This window comes from Ovis aries, chromosome 7 (genome assembly GCF_016772045.2).
Source record: "Ovis aries strain OAR_USU_Benz2616 breed Rambouillet chromosome 7, ARS-UI_Ramb_v3.0, whole genome shotgun sequence".
Lineage (NCBI taxonomy): Eukaryota > Metazoa > Chordata > Mammalia > Artiodactyla > Bovidae > Ovis > Ovis aries.
Window position 1 is genome coordinate 9368684 of NC_056060.1, and position 18758 is coordinate 9387441.

The following is an 18758-nucleotide window of genomic DNA, read 5'->3' on the forward strand; positions in this document are numbered from 1 at the left end:
GCAAAAGCAGCACTTGGAAGTAAATTTGTATTTCTAATTGGAAGGACTGATGCAGAAGCTGAAACTCCAATACTTTGGCCACCTGATCCGAAGAACTGACTCACTGGAGAAGACCCTGATGCTGGGAGGGATTGGGGGCAGGAGGAGAAGGGGACGACAGAGGATGAGATGGCTGGATGGCCCCACCAACTCAATGGACATGAGTCTGGGTGAACTCTGGCAGTTGGTGTTGGGCAGGGAGACCTGGCGGGCTGCGCTTCATGGGGTTGCAAAGAGCTGGACACGACTAAGCAACCGAACTGAACTGAAATGCAATATAAAAGAAGAAAGACTGAATATCAATATTCTAGGCTTCCATTTTGGGAGAAGGCAATGGCACCCCACTCCAGTACTCTTGCCTGGAAAATCCCACAGACGGAGGAGCCTGAAAGGCTGCAGTCCATGGGGTCACTGGGAGTAGGACACGACTGAGCGACTTCACTTTCACTTTTCACTTTCCTGCATTGGAGAAGGAAATGGCAACCCACTCCAGTGTTCTTGCCTGGAGAATCCCAGGGACGGGGGAGCCTGGTGGGCTGCCGTCTATGGGGTCACACAGAGTCGGACACGACTGAAGCGACTTAGCAGCAGCAGGCTTCCATTTCAGGAAACTAGAAGAAGAACAGCAAGTTAAACTCAAAGAACAAGTAAAGAAATAAAGAATAAGGGGAGAATTCAATACAATAGAAAGAAACCATAACAGATAAAAATCAACAAAACTAAACATATCTTTCACACAGGTTGTTAAGAATCTTAATGAGATCATTGTAAAGCACTTACCACCGGGCCTAGCACATTCATTTATTCGGTATGTACTAGGTTCCAGGAACTGTTCTAAGTACTGGGACTCACATTCTAAGTGAGAATGCAGGGGAGTGGGGTAGGGGTGAGGGGGAATGACAGAAATGACAGAAGAGGGAGGGAGGGAAAGAGAGAGGGAAAGGGAAGGGAAACAAATATAAACAGAATAAGTACTATTCAAATAATTAAAATAGGGTAATAAAATTAAAGTAAGACTGGGCAATCATAAAAGATCTCTATAGGTAGAAGTGATCAATGAAGCTGAGATCTCAAAAGACAAGGAGCCAACCACAGGAATTTTGCAAAGATACATGGCAGGAATAAACACAGATAATAAAGACCAAAAGAAGGTCTACAAAGGATCTATAAATGTACACAAAGGTTGTTTTCTCAAATACACTAAACACACAATAAACATTAGCTGAAAGAATAAATGAACATAAGCTACATGCTAACCGTGTTCCTTAGAGGAATACAGGAAAACTCTTAAGGTTTCACTGGATTCTCAAAATAGTCCACGACCCGAATAAAAGTTAAAAACTAAGCATACATCTTCCATGTATACATTCTACATGTGCATGTTTTAAAAATCATGATGTCACATATACATCACAGAAAGTCTCCATATTTGCCAAACCCTTTACCAAAGTCCTCAGCTACTATTCTGTTGGCCGGCAGCAGGAAGTAGATTTTACTTTTGCTCAGGATATAAGGAATACTTTCTAGAATGTGACTACATTAAAGTTTTAAAGGAAATATCACAGAGTCATTCAGCTACTTAGGAACAAGCTAAAATTCTTTTTTCTATTTAACAGCACCATAAACCAAAGTTGCCACCTTCAATAAAAGATTAAAAAGGCTCATGGAGTCTCAAAAGTCATTTAAATTTGATAAATATAAACACAGAAAGTTTAAAAATTTTTGCACTAAGAGTAAGTGAATTTGGAATTTAACTCATAAGAGAGCTAATTTCCTTAGAATACAAAAGACCCTTAACTAATCAAAAGTCGATCCAACAGGGAAATGGACAAAGGACATATAAGGTATTTCACTGAGAAAATAAAACCAACAAATATGAGGGAGAAGATGTAATGCACTAACAATTATAAAGATTTGGTGTAATAACATTTTAAAATGTTATTATATACATTATCATTTGGTAATATTATACATATATATGATCATTTGGCTTACACATTTTTTTTTCTAGAAGGATACACAAGAACTTTTTCATTGTGATTATCTCAGGGGGGGACAGGGGAAGTGATACATTTTCTCTATTACTAATATGCCTCACACTGATAACCTATAATTAACTTATTTAGTCATCTGAAAGTGGTATTGTTTTCTAGAACTTAAAGCATTATTTATTTATTTATTTTAGTATCACAGAGTCTCTAGGAAGCATGTGGAGTTATTCACTATTTAATTAATAAGGAAACTGAAGCTCAGAGAATATAAGGATAACATGCAAGTAAAAAATTACACATGTAAGAAATTCTAAACATAATTTTCAAGTATACCACCACAGATTAGAGAACAGCAAAGAATTAAACTTGAGTCTTGTTTTGAAATCCAACATTCTTCCCATTTACTAAGAAAACATTTCAAGAATTATAGAATAAGTATAAAATCCATAACCTATGGTACCACAATACTTCCCTAATTTTTATAATCAACCACAAGAAAACTGTTGCTGTTTTTTTCATTTTAAATTCAAAATTTTGTGAAAAGAAAATTGATCACTGGAACCATAATAAACACTAATTCTAACTATTCTCAGTAGTAGTCTAAAGCATCTGTGATACACTTCTGTCTAAGTCAAAATAAATTTTATTTTCACTGACATTACTTTGACTATATTTGGTTAACATTATCTCATGTAGATTCATCAGCTCAAAATTAATTAGTATTACAGAATAGTGTATTCCATCCAAACAATTCATCTTTGTTGGCTCACATGCCCCAATGATACTGGCATGCCACTGTAACAATGGGCATGGTGCCATAGGAGCAGATGGGCATAAACACAGACATGCCAAAGAGTCAGTGTGTGCATCAAGTATGAGTATTATTATTAGATTTTCCTCCAAGAAATTCATAAACTACAGTAAAATAAATCTAAGTTTTCTACTATGCTCATAAGACATGCCGACTCAAAGCTAGATTAATTTTTAAATCCTTAAAAAGAAAAAAAATCAACTTTCCAAGGCCACAGAAGGCAAGTTTTCCATCTGATGAGTTTGGATTAGCCTTCTGTTTAGGGAATTGAGGAAACCAACATGCAATCTCTACCTTAGATAAGCTTTGTCCCTGAAGCACTTGAAAATCTCAGTAAAAAATTCAGTTTTGAAAAAATCACTTGGCACTGTTCTCAAAATGAAACAGTTCTGAGATCTGTTGAACAACAATGTGAGTATACTTAACACTAATGGATTATATACTTAAAAATCGTTAAGATGGTAAATTTTATGTTATGTATTTTTAATCACAATTTTTTTAAAAAGTCACACAGCCCTGTCAAGTTTCCCGATAAAGGCCATGTAGGCCTAGAAACAGAAAAAAAGTCCTACAATTTCCTACGACAGGAAAAAAAATCTGAAAATGCAAATCACTGAGCTTTACATGTTTATTTTAAATTCTGCATTCTGCTGGAAAAAACTATTGTTAATTTTCAAAAGATTTATTTCCACATGTATTTTAAATTTTTTAAATATAAAACACGATATTGACCAAATAAAACTGAAAATTTTTATAATTTGTACCATATTAATGAAAAGTTTTAAAATACTAAAAATGCTAAAAAAAAGGGGGGGGGAATCATTTGTAATCACTATTATCCAAAATCATTTGTTAAGTACTATATAAGGTACCAAGAAAAATGGCTCTGTGTGTGTGTGTTTATCTGTGTGGGTAAACAAAATCTATCTCTGACTTTCAGAAATTTAACTACATTTTCTTTTTAAAGAAATGTTCAAGGATCCAATCACCTTGAGAAATCCAATCTGTTATTTTGTAACCATTGATACTGTCAGACAGGCAGAAAATTTAAGAACTGTCTATTTTTCACTTTACTTACTATTTTTTGAGATTTTTTTTTTTATGTAGACCATTTTTAAAGTTTTTACTGAATTTGTTACACTATTATTGCTGTCTTATGTTTTGGTTTTTTGGCCACAAGCCATGTGGGAGCATAACTCCCTGACCAGGGGTCGCACTTGCACCCCCAGCATTGGAAGCTAAAATCTTAACCACCAGACTGCCAGGGAAGTCTCTGCTGACGCTGCTAAGTCGCTTCAGTCATGTCCGACTCTGTGCAACCTCATAGATGGAAGCCCACCAAGCTCCACCGTCCCTGGGATTCTCCAGGCAAGAACACTGGAGTGGGTTGCCATTGCCTTCTCCAATGCATGAAAGTGAAAAGTGAAAGGGAAGTCGCTCAGTCGCGTCTGACTCTTAGCGACCCCGTGGACTGCAGCCCACCAGGCTCCTCCGTCCATGGGATTTTCCAGGCAAGAGTATTGGAGTGGAGTGTCATTGCCTTCTCCAGAGAAGTCTCTAATTTACTTGTAACTGACCACAGCATTTGTATCATCTTATGGCTCCCCAACTCTGTCTCTAGCCTAAGTCTTCCCTAAGCTTGACTCATGTAACCAACTGTCTATTTATTATCTCTACTCGGATGCCTAATAGGTGTCTCACACTTAATGTGCTCAAGCTCCTGAACATCTCCCCTCTTTAAAAAGTTCCTCTATATACAGTCTTCTTCATTTCAGTTGATACCAATCCCAAACTTCCAGTTGTTTAGGCAAAAAGCTTGTGTCCGTCCTTGATATCTTTTTCTCTCACACACCATCATCCAAACCATCAGCCAATCTCACTGGATCTACTTTCAAAATATATCCAGAATCCAATCACTGCTCCCCACTATCACCGATCGGACCAAGGCATCACCTTTTCTTGCCTGGATTACCGTAGGGTGTCCTTGCTGGTCCCTGCCTCAGATCTGCAGTCTATTCCTAGTTCAGGAGACAAAACGATATATTAAAAACATAAGCTGGGTCATCTCACTCTTCAGTTCAAAACCCTCCAATGGCTTCCTTCTCACACAGAAGTCTTTCTTCCCCCTCTTCCTTCATTCACTCTGTGCAGACACACTGGCCTCTTTGCTACGCTCCCAGGTCAGAAATTCTGCCTCAGAGCCTGAGCACACACAATTCCTCTGACTGAAGACTTCTTTCTCCCCAGACATCTGCAAGTCAATCCCTCACCTACTTCAGGTATTCACAAGCATCTTTTCTTCACCCTGCTATTTCAAACTCAACCCAACCTCCATCTTAATTCTCTATCCTTTCCCTGCCTTATTTTTCTCTATATAGCTCCCTGTTATCAAATGACTGACCATATACTGATTTATTTTATTGCTTATATTCTTCAGATTGGAATATACTCCATGAAAGCAGGCATTTTGCCCACTGATTGAAATCCCCAGCATTAAGAGTACCAAGCATAAGAAGGCACTCATACTTGTTAAATGTTAAGTTGCTTCTATATTATTTAGGTTATAGAAAGAAACATTAGAAATGAATAAAAAAATGGTCTCAAGTATTTTACAGACCATAACCTCTTTGAAAAAAGAAATACATCTGGCACACAATAGGCACTTAATAATGACTGACTGACTTCTAAATGCCCATTCTGTTCAAAACCTTCCAATGGCTTCTCTTCACACTCAAGAGTAAAATCCAAAGTCCTTACAAGGCCCTACACAATCTGACCCCCAACCTTCTACTCCTCCCCCTACCTTCCCACCCCCATAGCACTAAATCTCCCCCTCATTCTTTATGACTACATCCTTAACCTAGGCTTTAAGAAATTTTAAGTAACCTATTCCTAGAGTAAAGCTCTGCCAACCCATGATCTTGGGACCAGCCTTACTCATAAGCCTCTCGCTTATTCAGCTGGCATGCCACCTCACTCAGCTGCCAGATTAAAGACACTGGCCTTCTAATTAGGTCAGTCCCTATCAGCAATACAAGTAATCGGCCCATCAATAAACAGACATTGACTATAAACTGTCCACTTTTGTAGATCTATGAACTCTTTCCAGCTGACATGTTAAATAAGTCTTCCCTAAGCACATAACCCAAAGAATGTTATTCATAATAATGTGAAACATAGGAAAATCATTTCCTTCTTGATTATTCTACTTTGGGCTCTTCACTTTAAATTTTGAATTTGGACTGCAGGCAATTTGTTTTTGTCGGTAGCTCATTTATATTCACAATTGCAATACTGTCAAATTATTTCACTATAAAACATTTGTCATTCCATGAGCATTTGTAACTTTTCTGCAGTAAAAAAAGAACATTTCAACCCACCATCTGTCTGATCTTTTCGGTTTTACTCATTCAGTTCTAGCAATGTTACCTCAAATTCTAAATATTTTTAGAAATAATATCTCACATCCTGGGATTTATAATAGTAAGGCTTGATTTTAAATATTCTAGATTTTCTCCTTAGATTTCACAAAATCAATGTTCTTAAAATAACATATTCTGTATTTTCTTGGTTGAGTATTTAAGATAAACTGTAAAATCAGAACTGAATCTTCTCCCAGAAGAAATGCAAGCTAAGCAAATAAAATAGAACAGTTATAATCTATTGCAAAGCAGGACTCTGCAGTGTTTCATCACCTTTTTTGTTCAATGTGGTAAAATCTTATTTGATTTGAAGAACATTTCAAGAATTAAATTATAGGAACCCTACTGCAACACTAAAAGTGACAATCCTTAACCCGAATAGCTAGCCCTCTGTAGAGCTGACAGTCTTACTTCCATGAAGACAAAAACAACTCATTCATCTATCCAGAAATGAACTGCAGATATCATTATATAGCTGCTTCTTTTGTTAACAGCCATATTGGAAGAAACAACATTTACTTCGTAAAAGAGCAATAAAAACACTGAAATTGGGAGTTGCCTAGTGGCCCAGTAGCTAGGACTCAGTGCTCTCACTGTCACGGCCAGGATTCAATCCCTGGGCAGGGAACTAATATCCCACAAGCCACACAGTGCGGCCAAAATGAAATAAGCACTTAAACTGCCTTATATTTCATATGTTCCTTGTAAATAAAAACATTAGGGCCCAATTTACATATACAGCATGGCAACGACGCTGTTAACATCACTATAACTAGATTAAGTGGCCATAAATTCCAACAAGCTAAGCAGAATTAACAAGATGAGCAGTTATCAAAACTGGAGTTATCAGAACTCAAAGGAATTAAATCTTCAGAAATTGAAGATGATGACAAGGACAAAAATATGCTACAGAAATCATTAATGGAGTATATTTTCATACCAGCAGCACCGAATTCCTAAACACAAGAGAAAGGAATTCACAATGAAGAGCCTGTGCCCCTTCATAATATGCTAACAACTCAGAGCTCCAGCATTTTCAGCATCTCAAACTAAAATGTGTTTTGACATTTCAAAATTCCAGCATGTCCATTTTCTTCAGTAAATCACTGTTTACAAAAATAAAGGCTTACAGACACATGTGTATGTATGGCTGAGTCCCTTTGCTGTTCACCTGAAATTATCACAACATTGTTTGTTAATCTGCTATGAAAGTGAAAGCGGCTCAGTGTGTCCAACTCTTTGTGAATTCTCCAGGCCAGAATATTGGAGTGGATAGCCTTTCCCTTCTCCAGGGGATCTTCCCAACCCAGGGATCAAACCTAGGTCTCCCGCACTGTGGGCAGAGTCTTTACCAGCTGAGCCACAAGGGAAGCCCAAGAATACTGGAGTGGGTAGCCTCTCTCTGCTCCAGCAGATCTTCCCAACCCAGGAATTGAACTGGGATCTCCTGCATTGCAGGCGGATTCTTTACCAATGGAGCTATCAGGGAAGCCCTGTTAATTGACTACACCCTAATACAAAATAAAAAGTTTAAAAAAAAAAACCTCAGTGGGCCAAGTTCACATTAAAATGCACTATTCATTCAGGGGAAAAAAAAATAAAGGCTTATAATAAGTCATTTATCACACTGAAAACTTGAGAATTACTGCACAATTTAACACTATATATTTGTACTATTCGTATTAGTTCACATTAGCCTTATCTCACCAAATATATTCTTAAAGGTAAGCTAAAACCTTATCTGCTGAAAACACATAAGAATTAATTATCCTTACGGTATAACCCCACATTTGCAAATAAAAATGCTTTTTGAAGAATGGTATAGACTTCAAAATCTTGATTATAAAATTCATTCAACACCCACCTACATGACAATCCTAAGTCAATTAATCCTGACCACAACAAAACCTGAAGCAATGGCATAGAGAAAACGGCTGTTTGGGGCCTTCACGGTAATGCAATGATACATCAATAGGGATAGCAGGTTAGGGTTTTCCTTCTGTATAAGGGCCACAGAATCTGGTCGTGTTTATTTTTAACTACACTGGCTAAGTGAAGTGAACTCGCTCAGTCGTGTCCGCCTCTTTGTGACCCCAGAGACTGTAGCCTACCAGGCTCCTTTGTCCATAGGATTTTCCAGGCAATAGTACTGGAGTGGATTGCCATTTCCTTCTCCAGGGGATCTTCCCAACCTAGGGCTCGAACCCAGGTCTCCTGCATTGTAGACTGATGCTTTACCGTCTGAGCCACCAGGGAGGTCCTGGCTAAAGAGACAATAAATATTAGTAGAATCTGAATCATTCAATGATCAGGCATTAAGTAAAAGATCTAAAATATTTATTATGCAAAATTATGAGCCAAACACTTTGCTAGGCATCTTCATATAAACTACACTATCTAGTTAAGGGATTCGTTGGTGGCTCACAGGGATACTGGTGCCTGGCAAGTGTCATTTAGGAATTCTCTTCTAGTTAACTAGTGTCAGGACCCAGCCCACCCACCAGCCCACAGGCACCAGTCCTGGAACACTCTAGACCAAAGAGTAGCTGGGGGGACCTAGTCCCACCCACAAACGGGCTAGCTGCCATAGGACCCCCCGGGCCCTCAGGGACCCCAGGACCCGCCCTGTCTACCAGAAGGCTCAGGACACAGCCCACCCACCAATGCATGAGCAAGAGCCCTGGGTCCAGCAGCCCATCGATCCCACCCTCCCCACCTGCCAGCAGGCCAGCACTAGTCCTGGGCCCAGCCTCATCCACCAGAGCTGGGGCACCAGACCTGGCACAAACAAGGCCCTCCAGCCAGTGGGTTGGACACACCCACCCACCAGCAGTCTGGCACCAGCTCCAGGACCCCCTGGGCCTGCTCCCCCTACCTACAGGCCAACACCAACCAAGAGTTTAAGGTACAATGTAGAAAAGACAGTCTCTTCGACAAGCTGCATGTAAAAGCTGAGGTTAGAACATTACCTCACAGCATATATAAAAATAAACTCAAAATGGATTGAAGACCTACATGTAAGACCTGAAACCCTAAAACGTCTAGAAAAAGAGAGGCGGAATATTGACATAAATCATAACTATTTTTTTTGGACCTGTCTCCTAAGACAAAAGAGATAAAAGCAAAAATAGGTAAGTGGATCTAATTAAAAGTGTTTTCACAGCAAAGGAAACAATCAACAAAAGAAAGAGACAACCTATGGAATGGGAGAAAATATCGGCAAATGATATTAGTGACCAGGGATTAACGTCCAAAATATATAAACAGCTCATACAAGTCAGTATCAGAAAAACCACATAACTCCATAAAAGATGGCAAAGATGTGGGGGAAAAAGGGACACTGTTGATGGCACTGTAAATTGCCGCAGCCATAAGGGTATGGAGGTTCCTCAAAAAATCAAAAGCAGCTATCATATGATTTAGCAATTCCACTCCTCGGTATTTATTCAAAGAAAACAAAAACAGTAATTTGAAAAGATGTATGCACCATAAAAGTTCACTGCAGCATTATTTAAATAGCCAAGATATGAAAGCGATCTAAGTGTCCACTGATAGATGAATGGTCAAAGAACACATGGTGTATATACACACACACAGAGACAACACACAGAACACAGTGGGATATTCAGTTCAGTTCAGTTCAGGCGCTCAGTCGTGTCCGACTCTTTGCGACCCCATGAATCGCAGCACGCCAGGCCTCCCTGTCCATCACCAACTCCCGGAGTTCACTCAGACTCACGTCCATCGAGTCAGCGATGCCATCCAGCCATCTCATCCTCGGTCGTCCCCTTCTCCTCCTGCCCACAATCCCTCCCAGCATTAGAGTCTTTTCCAATGAGTCAACTCTTCACATGAGGTGGCCAAAGTACTAGAGCTTCAGCTTTAGCATCATTCCCTCCAAAGAACACCCACCCATAAAAAACAATGAAATCTTGCCGTTTTCTACAAGATGTAACGACCAAAGGGTATTATGCTAAGAGCAACAAGTCAGACAGGGAAAGACAGACAAAGAATCGGGAAAATCAAATGAACAAACATAACTAAACAGAAATAGAATCACAGATACAAAGAACAAAACAGATGGTTTGGGGGGAAGAAGGAATCAGTGTACAAAATTCAGTTACAAAATAAATGAGTCACGGGCAATGAAATGCACAGTCTGGAGAATACAGTCAATAAATATGAAGTACCTTTGTATGGCAAGAGATACCAGCTAGACTTATCATAGTGATCATTTGGAAATGTATAGAAACATTGAACCACTGTGCTATGTACCAAGAACTAACGTAGTGTGTGACAGGTCAATTACTCACCAAAAAACAAACATACAAACTTAACAGAAAAAGAGATCAGATTCGCAGTTACCAGAAGGAGGGAGATTGGGGAGTGGGGGAATTGGATAAAGACAGTCAAAAGGTACAGATTTCCAGTTTTAAGTACTTTATCTCACAACTGGGAATGTACTATACAATATGATAATATAACTAATATTGCTATACTTTATAAGTGAAAATTATTAAGTAAATCCTAAGAGTTCTCATCACAAGGGAAAAAATTATTTTCTATTTCTTTAATGTTACATTTATATGAGATGATGGATGTTCATTAAATTTACTGTGGTAATAATTTCATGATATATGTAAGTCAAATCATTATGTTGTATACCTTAAGCTCATACAGTGCTGTATATCAATTATATCTCAACAAAACTGGAATACAAAAACAAAAAATAAAACAGTGTGTTACTATCAACAAGGCACTGACATCTGGGGCTGTAAAAAGAAAATAAAATGAAGTCAGCAGTGGCTAGAGAGCTCTCGAAAACAGAGCCGGGAGGCCACTGATTAAGTGTGATTTAACAACCAACGGCCCAGATGGAATCTGAACTTCAACCACTATCTTAACAGAGGTATCCACAGTATATGCCCAATGTTCCAGAAACTCAAAATATTTATCCAACCCTTACTCTGAAGTAACTCATGACAGCCTATTCATTAACAGCAAATACTTCCTTGCATAGTGGTCAACCATAGTTCTTGCCAGGTAATGACTTTGTGGCTTTCATCTTTATGAGACTCTGGACTCTTTTCCACTGTACAATCTCGAACTGCAAATCTTAAGACCCCAAATAAACTATTTTATTTGTAGCCCTCTGCATTTTCTTGGTCGATAGGACTGGTTCATCTTTACTTTCAATAAGGTTAACTCGAGAACATCCCTATAAAAAGGTTACTCTCATTCACACACATTTCTATACGCCCCTTGAAAGTGAGAAAAAACAGTGTGGATAGAGCTAAATGTGTTGTCTGTTGTGTGCCCAGCCACTCAGCCATATCCAACTCTTTGCGACCCTTTGGACTGTACCCTACCATAATGTACACACACCAGAGACCCATGTAAAATTCCTAGTAGACTCCACTGAGAAACACTGATAGTAAAGGTTAAAGAGTTATATGCAGTGTAATTTTCATGGATAATATAAAGCTGACAATAAATAAAATTTAAGTTAAAAAAGTAAGCTAGGCTTTATCATAGGCAATACAAAAACACTGACATATTGATTACATCGGACTACACGATATAGTAAGACAACAGAAAAGCGCGCAGTCCTTTGGGGCTACATCAGCTCTGCAAATCTAACAAATGAAAAGACCACCCCAATTTCAGCAAGGACTGAAAAAATGCTCCGTTGGTTACCTTTGAATTGTTAAATCCAATGGCCACTTTTCAGCCCTCATTCCATCTGCCTTCTCTCAGCAACTCCTAACATAGTTAACCACTTCCTTGCTCCTTTCAGCTTGCCTTTTTTTTTAAACTTTCCTCTGGTTTCCTAGCCCTCTGAGCACTGTCTCCTTCCCTAGTTGTTCATTCATTCACACCTTAAATATTGATGCTCCCTACAGTTTTGTCTAAACTGCCTCTTCTCCTAAAAAGAAAAGTTTTCCCTGGGCGATTTCATCCATTCTCATACTTTAATTATTGCCCACAATTCTAAATGCTGATGCTTGAATCTATATTTCATCTAAACATGCATTTTCTTTTGCAACTCTCCTGGTTTCTATATACTTTGCCTGAAGAACTCCCCCTACTCTCCAACAGGCAAAAATCTTCTCAGGCTTTATGACCTAATATATTACCACCTCAGTGAAGCTTTCAAGACCGTTTCCAAATAGTGTTAGTCACTCTTCTAGTTCAGAAGTCATTTCCACTATACCATCTTGTGAAAAACTCACAAAATAGACAAGTATTATCATACCCTCCCTAGAAATAAAGGCACTGAAGTCTGAAGAGATCAAGCAACTTGAACAAAGAAACATTACTACAAGCAGAAACATCAACTTAAACCCAGGTCTTCTCACTCTAGGTCCAATACTCTTTCTAATACACTGTGATGTTCTCAAAAAAAAAAGAGAGATTCAGAAATTCAGTAGTTTTACCATTGTTTAAAAAACTAATTAGTATTGTCTGTTTCTAGAAATTAATTTCTAATTAAATGTTTAATCCAAAAACAAATTATTAATAATTACTATTTTAAATTATACACACACAGCCAAACTGGTTAAAATAAGCATTCAAGACAAAAGAAAACATCTCACACCAATCAGAACAGCCATCATAAAAAAGAAAACTACAAATAATAAATGTTGGAGAGAATGTGGAGAAAAGGGGACTCTACTGCACTGGGAGCAGGAATGTAAACTGGTACAGCCAATATGGAGAACAGCACGGACTCCTTAACAAACGAGGAATAAAACTACCATATGACCCAGCAATCCCACTAGTGGGCATACACCCTGAGAAAATCACAATTCTAAAAGGGACATGTACCCCGATGTTCACTGCAGCACTATTTATCACAGCCAGGACATGGAAGCAACCTAGATGTCAATACAGAAGTTGTAGGGGTGGCCGGGGGGTGGGGTTGGGGGTGGGGGGGTGGGATGTGTGTGTATTATATTTATATATAGGAATATTATTCAGCCATAAAAAGAAACAAATTTGAGTCAGTTGTAGTGAGGTGGATGAACCTAGAATCTGTTATACTGAATGAAATAAGTCAAAAAGAGGAAAACAAACATGTATTAACACCTAGTGGCTCAGTCGGTAAAGAATCTGCCTGCAATGCAGGAGACCTAGGTTCAATCCCTGGATCAGGAAGATCCCCTGGAGAAAGGAATGGCAACCCACTCCAGTATTCTTACCTGGAGAATCCCATGGATAGAAGAGCCTGGCAGACTACAGTCCACAGGGTTGCAAAGAGTCGAATATGACTGAGCAACTAACACCTTCACTTTTCTTTCAACACATATATATGGAATCTAGGAAAACAGTGAACCTATTTACAGAGAAGACATGGAGACACAGAGGTAGAGAACAGACTTCTGGACACTGCTGGAAAGAGAGGCTAGGAGAAATTGAGAAAGTAGTAGCATTGACATTTATATATACTATCATTTGTAAAATAAGTTAACAACTGTCAGGAAGCTGCTATATAACAAAGGGAGCCCAGCCTGGTGCTCTGTGATGACTTAGAGGGATAGAACTGGGGGTTGAGAGGGGGAGGCTCCAGAGGGAGGGAATACAAACACACACACACACATATATAATTATGACTGATTCGTGCTGATGTGTGGCAGGGACCACCTCAAAACTGTAAAGCAATTATCCTCCAGTAAAAACATCACCACTGCAGACATTGTAGTAAAGACTGGTGCAGGAGATTCACACACAGTGGCTAAGTACAGGGGATGGTGGATCAAATGAAGAGCAGAACACCTGTATGATCTCAAAGTGTCCCCCCACAGGTAACTAGAAAAAAATCCTATAACGGGGAAAATTAACATTATAAAGGTGGGCACCCTATGCCTCCTGACACAAAAGTCTAAGAAGGTAGCAATGCAGCCTGGGATATTTAACAAGAGTCAAAACGTGAGGAAACACCAGCAAAGGCAAACTGATTAACATGCTATAAAGTAATTGGCTTGTGTTCTTCAAAAATATCAAGGCAGTGAAAGACAAAGGCTAAGTAACTATTCCAGTTTAAAGGAGATTAAAGAGATATGAGAACTAAGTAAACTATATAATCTTGGACTGGATTCTACACTAGAGAAAAAAAATGCTAAAAAAAATTAGAAGTATTTATTGGGACAAATGACAACACAGGATTATAGACTGTAAATTGTAATAATGATAAACTTCCTAACCCTAACAGTGCTGCAGTTGTGAATGAGAATATCCTTGTTCTTAAAAAATACATGCTAAGGTATGAGGATAAAGGGACATGGTGTATACAACCTGTTAGGTAAAAGACCAGGACACCAAAAGAGTGTCTAACAGGCTTTTTAATGGTGAAGCGCTCCCGGGCGGGGTTCCCGGACCCCAACGAGGCACGTCGAGGAAGTCCGCGCCCAGACCATGTTGGGGGTGGTTTTTATACGTTGGTTGCGAGGGATGGTCAGGCTAGATGGACCGGGATTCGGACAGGTCGCCAGGCCGAGGCATCGCGGGCTGACAGGTCCTTCTATGTGGCTGGGGTGGGGCGGCTTTAGCTGGTGAAGTGTGCTGTCATTGGTCCCAGGGATCTGGGAGGCTCCTTCCATTAGGGACTTCCCCTGCCGGTGGCAGGGAGAGGAGGGGCGGCCCATCATGGCCCCCGGGGTCCGGCCTTACTCAACCTATTCTCCAATGGATAAGAGATAATACGAATGTGTGTATGTCTGTGTGTGGATGGAGAAAGAAAGAGAAATAAAGCAATGTAGTGATTTTTTAAAAACTGAGCCTACATCAAGAGTAGTTCTCTATTATTCTTGCAACTTTTTTGCAAACTCAAAATCATTCAAAGTAAATCATCAAAAATGAGACCAGAGGTTGTGGGAGAAATGGGTGAAGAAAGTCCAAGGCACAAAGTTCCAGCTATAAAGCAAATAAGTCAGGAGGATATAATGTACACCATGGTAACTACAGTTAATAATATTGTATTACATATTTGAAAATCACTAAAAGCGAATCTTCAAAGTCCTCATTCGAGGGGAGGGGGGAACCAAACTGTAAGTATGGTGACAGATGTTAACCAGACTTGCTGTGGTGATAATTTCTCAATACATAAAAAAATCTACTGAACATTATGGTGTATATCTGAAATTAACATGTTGATGTCAATTATACTTTGATTAAAAAAATCAGAGTACAGGATTAGGGTAAGCTTGAAGTTTTTTACATAAATTTTGTCATTTGGGTTTTTTAAAAAGGCAAGAAATATCACATTTTTATAAATGAGAGAATGTAAGCTCAAGAGAGGTTAAGTGACCACTTCCAGAACACAGGTCCCTGTTTCTGTACAACTGCACTAGTTTGCAATTCAATGGCCAAAATGTTTCTAATTCCTGAAAGCCTCAAGGTCATACACTCTCTACGACTAGTAAAGTTTTAATGATTTGATTGCATTCTCTAATAAGATATAATTATTTCCTTCTCCAGGGGATCTTCCCCACCCAGGAATCAAACCCAGGTCTCCTACATTGCAGGCAGATTCTTTACTAACTGCAATACAAGGGAAGACCAAGGTACAATAAACGTTGTCAAGCAGCATATCCAAATACTCAAGAGAATGGGCTCTGAGATGAGACTGTGAGCTCAAACTCAGGCAGCTCAGTGTTCTAGTTCTGTTATCTTAGGCAAATTAACCATTTGTGCTCCAATTTTCTCATCTGCAAAGTGGAATCAAAGTATTTTTGGGTTGCTCTATATCCTCTGTGGCACCTCAAAGTTACAGAATAATTTTCCGTAAGTCATACTCACTCAGCCAGACCAAATGGTCAGGAGGACCAAATGAGATAATCAATGTAAAGTAGTGTGCAGAAGTACTCAAAGTCAGCTATTTTCATTTCAACTCCAACATGCTCAGTCACCTCAGTAACACTGGTCACAGTCAAAACCACACATTTTTTTCAATATTAGACCCAAATCTGACAAAATAGGAAATGAAAGGCTCTAAGAGGAAAACACCTTAGAAGTTCACAATCCATAAAAGTAGATCAACTGTAAGCATATCACATGTAAAACAGACTCTACAGACTTAAACATTAATTTAACAGTTGAAATTTCTGCTAATAGAACAACAGAACTGCAACAAGCTTCTTGTTGGAATAATCCATCATCTAAATGCATAGAAGGAAAAATGAAAAATTACTGAAGTTACATTACTTATAAACTTTGCTAACCTGAGAATAAGGAAATAAACAAAAAACTCTATTCCACACACTCCACACAGGTTTCAGTTAGCTTAATACAGTCAAAATGTAACCTCAACTTCAACTACTAGCAATTTCCAGAATGCCTTTTAAAATAATTTTTTAATTACATTAAATTTTAATCAAATAAATTATTTAATTAAATAAAATGAATTTTAATTTATCTTTCTGACACCGCAAGGCCACCAGCATAGCTACTTTACCTTAAGTTCAGCATAAATCTAGTGTTAGCCTATTATGTTCACTAAGTACTGAGAGATCAAAAATAAGAAAAAATGTAAAAATTATTACCAAAAAATGCAAAGTTACCAGAATTCTGTAAGTTTAAAATCACTCTCTCTCCCTCACCACACACACAAAAAACAATGAGCGGGGTGTTTTCTTTCCCTTTTTCGGTGGTACTTAAAATACTCGTAATAACTTTAAAAACACACACACGTATACATTATTTAGGGTTCATTTTTAAAATCCACATTATTTGCAAAATTGTGCCACTTGCCCACACTCTAAATATTCTCCTCATACGCTTCTTACTGTTTCCTAGCTTTGTTTTTTGGTTTGGGGGTTGTCTTATACTTTTGGTGGGGGGTTTTGTTTTTTCTTTTTTGGTCTGTAATGCAAAAGACATTTTCCGGGAACACTGGTGCCTGAATAAACCAGCTTGTTCATTCATAAAGCGCCTAAAACACCTCCTTGCTTCTACACTCAAGAGTCACAGAACAGGTTCCCATAAGACACAATCTAACTTTCCCTCTCAGCTCCCCAAACTTGAATCCTTCCACCCTAGAGAGAGAATTTCTCCAGGTGGCATCAAGCAAACTTTAAACTAGCTTGAAGTGTTTGCTCAAAATTCAGACTCCTGGGCCCCAGACCAGTCGGGGTCTTTGGGGATGGCACCTAAGCGGTCCCAATGGTTCTTTTTCACTAAAGTCTGAAAACTCCTAGAGAACCCCTCCACACACTCAACCCACACTCCCAACAACTCCCACCACTCCCAAGCGATAGCGCGGCAGGAAACGCCCGCTCCGCTCCCGGACGGTCTCAGGGCGACCCTGCCCCTGTCCCGGGAGCCCCAGCCCCTCAGTCCCGTCCCCACACCCCAAACCTTTCTCCTCACTTCTTCATATCGCTGCTAAAAAGGCCGAAGGCGCCGGAGGGGGAAATGGTTGAGGTCGCCTCCTGACCCAGCTCCGTCGCCTCCCCTCCTCCCGACTGCTCATTGTAAGCGAAGCTGTTGCTGGACATCGCCGCGGGGTCGCCGGGTGTCGAGCTGGTCCTGCCCGGGGTTCTCTCTGACGGGCTCCGGTCCCAGCGACTGGAAACAAAACTAGTTCTCGTGCAGAGGGGCGCGCGCAGGCGCTTCCGGACTCGTCACGGCTCCCAAGCCGACCCGGCGGGCCACCCCCTGCGCATGCCCAGTGTGCGTGCGGCCAGAGCCCACCCCCCGGCCACTCCCGGGCCGGACTGGAGTTCCCGCCTCCGGGCTTTTGAGGTAGCCGAGCGGCTCGAACCCAGCCTCTGCGCTAGGCAGGCCCTCAGCGGGCTAAAGACTAAGCTCTTTTTAGAGGTGGGGGTTTTTTTTGGAGACAGATACCCACGTATCCATTTTGGTCCCTTAGGAGATTCCCCGGGCCGGACACCTCTTTTTTTGGATTCTTGTTGTAAACCAGAAGTTTTCAGATTTCTCCTGAAACACCATTTAACACACCAGATCAACTTTGCTAAACTTAATTAGGACTGCTTTTCCTGTTTAGGCTGGTTTCTAATGCTTTCCCTCCAGCCTGCTGAGTCTTGCTGTTACTTCTGCCCCAGGCAATCTTTATGCAGAGCTCTGAGTTTTAAGGAAGTTTCTAAAACCCTGTCTTTCTGGGATCTGCCACCGCCAAGATGGGATCATTGTAGTTTCAAAGGAAAATCCTGGGGCCATTGGTTCCAAGGAGCTAACGGCGTGCTTCCTACTGGCGTTTAAAAACAAAAAAATAGAGCTGTCCCGAACACCAGAAGTAGCCCATTATCTGGGCACCTCTTTTTGTTCTTCTTGTGGTAGCACTTACTAAAGTTTTAAGGGGAGTCAGGCAGAAAGTTGCCTGGCTCCAGAGTAGCACGTGAGAAACTTTTTCAGGAGTAACTTGCCCCCCTCACACCTGATATTTCGGGTGGATTTCAGAGCATGCTGCGCACTATTTCCACTGCTTCCGGTTTAGGCAAGCTCCGAAACCTAGAGCCTGGAAGTTAGAAACTGTAA

At 39.9% G+C, this 18758-nt stretch overlaps 1 protein-coding gene across 1 annotated transcript in view; it reads right to left on the reverse strand.

Moving 5' to 3' along the window:
- AP3B1 (adaptor related protein complex 3 subunit beta 1) overlaps window positions 1-17905 on the reverse strand; it is a 239204-nt gene extending 221299 nt beyond the window's left edge. The window contains exon 1 of the mRNA XM_027971481.2: window positions 17631-17905. Coding sequence (XP_027827282.2) covers window positions 17631-17758 — 128 coding nt within the window. The 5' untranslated portion in view covers window positions 17759-17905. The remainder of the gene's footprint in view (window positions 1-17630) is intronic.
- Between the last annotated feature and the right edge of the window lie 853 nt (window positions 17906-18758).